The following is a 10,373-nucleotide window of genomic DNA, read 5'->3' as shown; positions in this document are numbered from 1 at the left end:
ATGTCTATATGACCATTTATTTACAAAAATGCCACCGGTCAATAATTTACGTTGAATATTTTGTGGTCCAACGTTTAAAGGATGACGTTAAAGACTGCACTAGTATTACAACTATTGTACTTGTGATAATTTTGTGTTACTTACCTCTACCGAAATTCTTTTCACTGTTTTAACATTTTGGACATCTTGTATGGGAAAACATTTTTGTTATATTTATACTTCGTTTTAATACTAAAAATTTGACCATTCAATATAAATTGATAACTTTATTCTTTTGGTTTTAATAAATCTGTAATTTTACTCCTCTCAACGTTTTATATAACAAAGAAAAAAAACTCAAACACATATTTTTAGATGTTAAAAGCAACGTCAGTCTGGATTGAATTTTAATCAAATATATATGATATATCCAATAATGACATATCTATGTGAAAAATTCCATTAAAGAAAATTAAAAAAAAGATTTCCCCACACTACAGAAAAGTATGTTAAGGAACCTAATTGCATAAAGGTATGTACGTAAATGGATGGCTCTCTCAAGTCAAGTACAGACTATCTTGCATTTGAAATACATTATTTGAATTACTTGAACTTCTTTCTTTTTAAATTCTGGTTGGATAAAGCTAAAATTATTTTCTTAAATGTTATGTTTGTTAAAATAATTTAAATATTTTTAAATTTTGAATTTTGAGTTTTAATATATATATATATATATATATATATATATATAATTCTATTTGTGAAGCATATAATTATAAAAATGGGAGAGAAATAACAGAGGGAAAGAAAAGATATAAAGGAGAAAGATGATGGAACTGAAAACAAAATCTGTAAAGAAAATAATCGAATGTGATGATCTGACAAAGGAAACGCTATAGAGCATATTATATAAAAAAAAAACTTGTAACCTTAATCCTTGCAGAAAAAATTCAAATTTTATTAACACCGTCTACACTCTTAACTTGATAAATTTTTACAAAATTATTTTTAAACTCCAAATTATTTTAATAAAAAAATGTGAGAGTTATAGGTTTTTTTTTCTTGTAAAAAACTTGGAATACTTTAATTTTCTATTTATATTAATAATTTTTGTTATTGAAATAAAATAAAATAAAAAGTAGAGAAGAAAATAACACCAATATTTTTACGTGGAAAACCCTTTCGGGAAAAACCACGGGACCTTGTCCAGTAAAAAGATTTTCACTATAAAAGTACGATTACAAAAGATATACAAAAAAAAAAAGAAAAATGATATTTTAACACCATTTTTTTGACACTGCACACGTGTCAAAATATGATTGGATGATTTCAAATTAAAAAAAAAACTTTAGTTTTTCTCTTCCAACCACATTTTGACACGTGTGCAGTGTCAAAATAGTGTCAAAAAATGGTGTTAAAATATCATTTCCCATAAAAAAAACTCTAACTCTATATCTCTAAAAGAGGAATACAAAAAACTCTATAACTCTCTATCTCTTTATGATATGAGAAGTGCATTGGAATTTCAAACTATGTGGTTGTTGTATTTAAATTTTTTACAAGAGTTTACAACAAGTCCATATAAGAATGCATCAATGATAGAAATGATGGTGAGAATTTATGTATAATTTTAACTTCTTTGCATTATATCCATCACGATAAATTGTGCATACATATATATCATCATCTTCTTGTGAATTGAAAGACTGGTCCAACTTTAAAAGTTTAATTTCCGATTTCTTCTACCGGTCTGACAGATACATAAGTTCGGTCCGACAGATAAGGGAATCCGAAAATGAAACTTCCAAAATTGAACACAGTCGTTGAATTCAGAAGAAGATAACAATAATATAAACACAATTTGTAATGATGAGTATGATTCATAAAAGCCAAAATTCTACTCAAATTATCACAATCATTTTCATCCTTGATTTATCTTTACATAGACATTTATGCAGAACGTAGTAAGAAAAAGAGTGAAGAAGGAGAAGCTGAGACGATCAACATGTTCATTGAATACCGGAGCCGATTCAGAGGCTTGTCTCCACAGGTTTTGGGGAAACGGCGTCGTCGGAAACAATGGAAGCGGACGCCGGAAACGCTGCCGGATCTCTGCATCCATTGATTTAAATTAATAAAAAGAATTAAGATCTTTTTTACCTTAAGCCAATTACATGATACGATTCTAAACAAGCAAAAGAATAAAACAAATTACAAAAGAAAATGACGGAAGAATGACCTGAACAGAGTTATCACCAACGACGGTGGTAGTCGAAGAGACTCATAACGGCTAATGATTCTGAAAGTTTCAGAGATAAAAGGCACAAAGAAGGAAGAGTCTTCTGTGATGAATTGTGATCACCACTCAAATATATAAAACCCAAGAAATTAACAACATTATATTTAAATTATATTATATTATTTTATATGCAGTATATATCATAGAAAATATTTTATCACCAAAGAATATCTCATGCTAATATTATATTTTCTTTTTCTATTATTTTATTGACTTTTTAATCTCCTAATTATCAGCATGATTTTTATGATTTGTAGATTCAATAATATAAATACATATTTTCATTAGATTATCGAATCATGATATTTAATAACTATTATTTTTTATAAATTATATCATATTATTTTATATGCAGTTCATATTATAGAATAAATTTTATCATGACAAAGGATATCTCATGTTAATATTGTATTAATTTTTTATATTTTTTTAGAAAGTAGCCTATTATTTTGTTCACTTTTTAATCTACTAATTACATACTACTTAATAATATTATTATCGGAATGATTTTAACGATTTTTAGATCCTAACTAATAATATAAATACATATTTTCGTTACTTATAACATATTTAATTACAACACGTCATTAGGTCATTTAACAATATTTAAAGATATTCTCTCTTTTTATATACCCGTTTTTATATTAATTTTTGTTGCATTTTAAAATTAAAATATCTTATAATAATAGATAAATATGCTTAATCTTTCTATTTTATTCTTATTTTTTATTATTTTCTTAAAATATAACGAAGTTAATTTTCAATATTGAAATGCATTTTAGTTCATATTCATATATAAACTATTGATATGCATTTTCAATTTAGTCACTCAGATAGGTTTTGAGTGTAACCAAATTAGAAAATCAAGTTCTTGTTATATAGCGTTGAATGACTCTGTGTAGTATTGAGGACAGATATATATAATCGAGTGAAGAAATTCATTGGGTAACTTTGTTCTTTTGATTTTTAATAAGTTTGTAATTCTACTGGTCAACCTTTTCTAAGAACTTTCTTTTTCTCTTCAAGAATATCTCTGTATTTGGGTGTTTATGAGATTTTCATTCTTCCAAAAACTAAAGTGATGTGACTATTATTTTTTAGAGAATAGAAATAATTATTTCATTCAAGAATTTTATTTAACGAGTGTGGTTAAAATCCATCCCCAATATACTATTAACTATCTAAACGATGTAATGAAAACAAAAACATATTCAACATAGATTATGAAAATTAAACAAATTAACACTAAAAAAAATAGTCTCACATTAAACAAAATTGATCAAATTAAAAACCAAAAAAGTATTTAAAACGTAAAAATGAATAATTATAAAGTGTAATATAAAATTCTTTTTAGGTTTAATGTCTTAATAAGTCCCTATTTTCGCTCAAAATTTCGAATATGTCCCTTTTCGACGTCTCAATTGAGTCCTTATTTTTGTAAAATTGAATTAAATAGGACATTTCCGTCAAATTGAGATGACGTCGTATGTTGACAGTGTAATTTTTTATTATGTGACATTAAAAAGGTGACTGAATTGTATTTTTTTAATTTTTGAATTAAAAAATGAAATATAAAGAGTATACTTCATTTTTTAATTCAAAAATTAAAAAAATACAATTCAGTCACATTTTCAATGTCACGGTCAAGATACCCTTCTTAACGGTGTCATCTCAATTTGACGGAAATGTCCTATTTAATTCAATTTTAAGAAAATAAGGACTTAATTGAGACGCCGAAAAAGAAAGAGACCTATTTAAGATTCTAGACGAAAATAGGGACCTATTGAGACATTAAACCTTCTTTTTATTACTAATATTTCTATTTTAACTATACATATTTGTTGTATATGTACATGTATATTCACGAAAAAAATATTACAGTAATCATTTTGTATAATTAAAATTAGATAAAACATGTGAGAATATGAACTTATTTAATTTATATAAAAAATTGATAATTACAGGTAATGAGTTAATATATTAGTAGTTTTACTATTGTTTTGGATGAGGAAATATTTATACAGTGAAATTATAGGAACTACTTTTGTTGAGTATTTTTAGATAATTGACTTTAAACTTGTTTGATTTGAAAATCGATTATGAATTATTATGTATGTTTTTTTTTTTTTCAAATTGTTCTTTTGATTTCTTAAAAGGATCAGATAAATATATGTAAAGATACGTAAGAAATGGAGTTTAAGTATTATATATTTTTAAGAACAATGGACTTTTCGGTTTATAAAATTAATTATAAACAAAATGACTATTTTTTATCTTTTTTATAATAAATATAAACTTCCTTTATTTAGAGTGGTTTAATTTTGAAAAATTTACTTTGTATTTTTCACATGAATTTGATTTGATCCCATTTCTTTTATTATTATTTTCATATAGTAATATTTTGGATTAAATACTTATTTGGTCTTTATATTAAATGATAATTTTTAGTTTAGTATCCGATTTGAAAACTTTTTTTACTTTTTTTTTTCTCTCTTTTCTGCTTTTCCGTGTTCTGTCCCAGTTTTTCTCAATTTTCTATATTTTTATGAATATTTTTTTTCTCTCTCTTTTTTCATAAGACAGGGGTAGTTGAATTTTGTGAAGTTTGTCTTGTATTTATAAAGGCTTCAATCTAAAAGCGTGAGAAAAGATGGCAGGATCTCATGAGCTTCGTACCCATGACTATTCGAAGTGAAAGTGAAATTTTATAATCTTCCAATTTGAAAAGCATCGAATACATTGAGCTCCGATCTTTAGTTACTTTTCAAACAAAAATCAACAATTAACAGGATTTAGTTTCATCTTTGTAAAATGCTACATAGTTATAGTTTCAACTGCAAAAATTATACTTGTACCAGAAAAACTGTAAACGATACACAAAAGCTGTAATACACTGTTTTATGATCATACATGCAATTTGATTAATAATAGAAAACCCCACGTTAATTTCCTCCATACTTCCATAGTAAAGTGAATTCACATTTGGGCAAAATAATGAATCGACATTGGAAGAGGCAAGGAAACAAATATTAAGTGATTCGGAAAATGATATTTTAACACCATTTTTTAACATCATTTTGACACTACACACATGTCAAAATGTGGTTGAACGATTTCAAATTAAAAAAATAAACTTTGGTTTTTCTCTTCCAAATATACCCCTGCTTCAATCCAATCACATTTTGACACATGTGCAGTGTCAAAATGGGATAAAAAAAGGTGTTAAAATATCATTTTCCAAAGAAAAATTGAAAATTTTTTTTGGCCCGTGATATGGGAGTTAATTCCGTTTCGTTCGTTTAATGCACCCAATTCATACAATTTTGATAATTTTGAGATTCAATATCTACACTTTTAAAATCAAATATTAAACTGAAAATTACCATTAAATATAGAAACCAAGTAAGTATTTAAGTCTAATATTTTTCATAATAATAAATGATTGCCATATAAAATATTCATAATTACGTTAAAATATTTTAAAACATTTACATAAAAAAAATATTGATATGCATTTGTTTACAATTTAAAACAATAAATATATGGAAATTACAAAGTATGATTTAAATTGTTGAAATAAGAACTATTATCCTAATTATTAGAAACAATGTACGAAATTTAAATATATTACATAAAAAAACATAAACTTATTATTTTAATAAGATATTAAAAAATTGAAGAGGAGGTTGAATTTATAACGACACTTCCTTCCATCATAGAAATTCAAAGCAAGATTTCCCCAAACAAAAGAAAAGTATGTCAAAGAAGCTAGTTGCATAATGTTTTGAATTAGCCTGATAAATAAACTAAGGTATGTAAAATTGTTAGCACTCTCAAGTCAAGTATAGACTATCTAGCACTGCAAAGCCAGCTGCAACACCGCCTTCATCAGATGATGATATTTTTGTACGCATCAGATACCCACTTTCTTTATTAATGATAACCTTATCCTTATTCCTGCATATATTTCATTGCATCAATGTCAAGTTAATGTAAATTTAAACTCAGAACTGTTACAGTGAAGCAAATGTACCTTAAATAAGTACCAAATATGCCTAGTTCTGAAATGGCGTGATGCTTACTCCAACAACCATTACGCATCAAAACTGTTGCAGAAATAGCAGGAAATATCCTCTGCATAAGGATATAAGCTGCATCTTCTTGAGAACCTGATTTTTGCAACTTTTGGAGGGTCTCCCTCACATCATCACCATAAATATTGTTTCCTGAGAAAGAAATAATCATGTAAGTTTTTTTTTCAATAAAGTAAGGTAATAGGTTGAATCAATGTTTAGGTATAGTGCAAGACCTCCTCCTTCTCTTTGGGGCTTCATCACAAACAACTCCGGATTTTCAATTGCTTTTTCAACAATGCTTGACTCATCCAAACTCCATAATCCAGCAAAGCATTTACGCAGCTTAGCAATGTCTTCTTTGTTATCAAGGAACCTGTTCATAGTTTTAATTCAAGGATTTTAGGGTTTAATTATTGAAACATTTTCCGTTGTGATGGAAAACTTATGGATGTTAAACAGATCCTTTAAGTATACTGTGATTTTAACTTAAAAACTGTTGACCATAGAATTACAGAAGATATACCTCTCAAGAACACCAGGCTTTGCAAGTTCCTGTTGAATATTTTTGGTGCCAACCAGATGATAGGATATAGAAGGACATTTGATAGCAGAAGATTTTTCCATGAGTAGCCTAGCTTTCCATTCCTGCATTTCAGCAACATATACCAAAACCATAAGATCTCAAACTGAGGCTAGAAGGCTCACTAATATTACAAGATATATGTATGACAGAAAATAATCCATAGAATTGAAAGAAGGAAGCAAGCTTTTACATAACAGATATTACTTTTATTTTGTTATAATTAAAAAACATTTTTTATTAAAAGAGCTTTCACACTAACAATTTTAAAATAGTATTTTTTTTTCAACTTATTTTTATCTTTTCTATTTAATTTTTTTTTAATAAATTTTAAAAATATATTACAAGTGTTTCTTCTGCTAAAAGAATTGAGAAAGAATTAATATTTGAATAACAATTTACTGAAGAAAAAAAAGGTATTTTTTTTATAAGTTAAACTTACTTTATATTTAAATTAAAAAATCATTTTTTTAAAAAAGTAATATAACAATTTTTCTAATAATTAATTTGGATATAAATTAATTTTAGTATATGACGTGAAGTATTCATACAGTCCCAAATGATGGTGGAGTTTGGAGACAACAATTACCAATGTAACCCAAAAAATAGTTTATGGCTCCTAGTTCTAGTTTTTCACCTTGCACTCCCATATTTGATAATTACACTCCAATAATTTTAAAATAACTGTTTTGTCCTTAAAAAAGTTATAATATTGACAAGGATGGTTTTAACTTGTTTTTATTAGTATGGGATGTAGAAAAAAAAAATCATATGTTTTCTATAAGAAGTTGATATTATTTATCATTTTCGAAAAGAATTTAATATTTGTAGGGATCAACCTTCCTGATACCTTAAAAATGAAGTTTAAGAAAGAGTGCTATTATTTTTTACACCAAAAGTTTTTTTCACACATTTTACATTCATTACTTTATTCTTTAATTCTTCTATAATACTTTATCCGAAAAATTATTTTTTTGAAAAAATATTCTTAAAATAAATTGTCAACAGACGTAAATAGTTAAAAAAAAAAACATTTTTCTTTAAAAAAAAATATAGATGTTTGCATAGTGAAAAGCAGGATTCGTATGAGCATGACAAAAACTGAATCCATGTTACTTACAGATTCTGAAGGATAGTCAGCTGGTGTATAGCCAGCCCGAAAATAAATTACTGAAATTTGCTGTCCATTCCTGCAAAATTTATGTACATTTTTTCACAATTAATCAGAAATATAATGTAATAAAAAAAATAACTGAATATGCAGTTTTTATTTTAGTGGCCGAAGGTTAATGACATACAAACAAAGCGTTCCATCTGGTAAAATTTCCCCTTCTTCGTCAACTTCTCCCAATGTTTTCCGTATACTTGTAATATTGTGTGTGTTATAAAGCTAAGGATTCTCAGACAACAAAAATAAAATATGCAATTTACTATAGAATAAGAAAAAGGATATTTTTCTCTGAGAAGTGCAGAAACAAAATGCTGATCGTACATGTTTCGTTCTTCAGCTTGAACAATAATCATAATCACAGCTCTGCATGGATACAAAGAAAACATAAGGAATCAAAAGCAGCATAAAAACTTCGAGGAGAAAGTTAAAGGAATTTTTTTCCCCTTAACAGACCTGGGATTATTGTATTCACTCCAAGCTTTAGCTAAAGCCTCTGCATTTTGATTAACAGCATCATTTGCAGCAATACTTTTGGAATCAAGTCCAAACAATTTTCCATGGCGCCAAACTATGTATCTATAAAATGATCAACTAATATAAAAATATTTCATCAACATCAAAATTTCATTACAACCAAAATACAGGACGAATGATCATTTTAAACATATTTTTTTCTTGAAAAAGGATTGGAATACCTTTATTCTCCATTTATTGTTATAAAAAAAAATAATGTAGTCTTGACTAAGGTCGTAATTGAGCATTGAATATGGAGTTGGCAAATTTCAGAAAATACTTAAATTGATTATTATTCACACATTTTTGAATAAAATTTTCATATAAACAAGTATTTTGAAAAATTAATCGAGTCATAATTTTGTTTACATTTTAGTATAAAATATTTTATCCATAAATTAATATAGGATGAAACTTCTCAAAACATTAGGTGATATTATTTTACCTATGAAGTTCTGTCACAAGGTTACTAAGACCGGCAAACGAAGAGGCAATAGTGTTAAGTTCTATTTGCAGAAGTGAATTACTCTTTTCATCAAGCATATAATCTGATCGATGTAACCCCAATCTTATTTCCTACAAAATTTTTGGCATAGCACACAAATAAAAATACCATTTATCAATAAAATTATAATAAATATATAAAAGAAGTATATTTTAAACTTAATTTAATTTCGTAAAATCGATTTGTAATATAAATAACGGTTACCTCTTTTTTGTTAATGCGTAGCATGTTGGAATGAATGTCCAAAAGTCCAGAGGTGAATTCATCGGCTTCCTTAGTTCTGCGTTTTGAAAAATACAAAAAAATATGAACACAGGAAATATATATAAAAGAAAATAGGATAACGATATTTTCAATTCTTTTTTAACAGGATTTGTCATCATTTTATTGATCTGTTTGAATTTATGTTTAAAAAATATTTAAAACATATCAATCATAGACTGACACATATGACACATAGACTGACACGTATGCGTTATAAAAAAGTTATAAAAAAACAACTGTTAAGGAGACTTTTTCCAAAAAAATAAACTGTGTAACATATTATGGAATAATAAACCCTAAAATGCATGAAGAAGGTAGCAAGAAAAAGAGTTGAGGAAGGGTTAACCTGGAGAGAGAGTGTTGGAGAAAGGATGCATCCAAGCTAACACGATCAACAAGTTCATTGAATATCGGAGCTAATTCGGAGGCTTGTCTCCACTGGTTTTGGGGAAACGGCGTCGGTAACAATGCAATCGGAGCATGCACCAATCCTACGCCGGGAACGCTCCCTGATCTCTGTATCCATTGATTTAAATCAATAGAACAAATTACATGATACATTGCAAACAAGCAAAGGAATAGAACAAATTACAAAAGAAAATGACGGAAGAGTAACCTGAACGGAGTTATCACCGACGACGAGGCCATGAAGAGAGCTCCAAACGAGAGCGTCATAAGCGATGGTGTGAAGGAGTTGTTGATCAAGACGGTGGTAGTTGAAGAGACTCATAACGGCTAATGATTCTCAAAGTGGCAGAGTTAAGGCTCAAACAAGGAAGAATCTTCTCTGAGAAATTGTGATCACCATTCAAATACTGGGAAGGGAAAATAAGAAATTAACAATTTTATATTATTTTATATGCAGTATATATCATAGAAAAGATTTTATCACCAAAGAATATCTCATGCTAATATTAATTTTTTCCCTATTATTTTATTCATCTTTTTGACTACTAATTACATAGTATTTAAGAATATTATTATCG

At 27.2% G+C, this 10,373-nt stretch overlaps 1 protein-coding gene across 1 annotated transcript; it reads right to left on the bottom strand.

Annotated features, from left to right (window-relative positions):
* Positions 1-6,111: 6,111 nt before the first annotated feature.
* LOC106774828 (glutathione synthetase, chloroplastic-like) lies at positions 6,112-10,190 on the bottom strand. The gene is made up of 12 exons (XM_022786996.1): positions 10,004-10,190; positions 9,734-9,903; positions 9,328-9,403; positions 9,064-9,194; positions 8,559-8,681; positions 8,388-8,468; positions 8,233-8,313; positions 8,055-8,124; positions 6,878-6,999; positions 6,588-6,727; positions 6,312-6,504; positions 6,112-6,235 (listed from the first exon to the last, which is right to left on the bottom strand). The coding sequence occupies exons 1-12, from the start codon at positions 10,115-10,117 to the stop codon at positions 6,112-6,114; spliced, it is 1,425 nt and encodes a 474-aa protein (XP_022642717.1). The 5' UTR covers positions 10,118-10,190.
* Positions 10,191-10,373: the final 183 nt, after the last annotated feature.

This window comes from Vigna radiata, chromosome 10, assembly GCF_000741045.1.
Source record: "Vigna radiata var. radiata cultivar VC1973A chromosome 10, Vradiata_ver6, whole genome shotgun sequence".
In the NCBI taxonomy this organism is placed as follows: domain Eukaryota; kingdom Viridiplantae; phylum Streptophyta; class Magnoliopsida; order Fabales; family Fabaceae; genus Vigna; species Vigna radiata.
The sequence above is the reverse complement of the archived record's forward strand: the minus strand, read 5'-3'. Positions and strand labels throughout refer to the sequence as shown.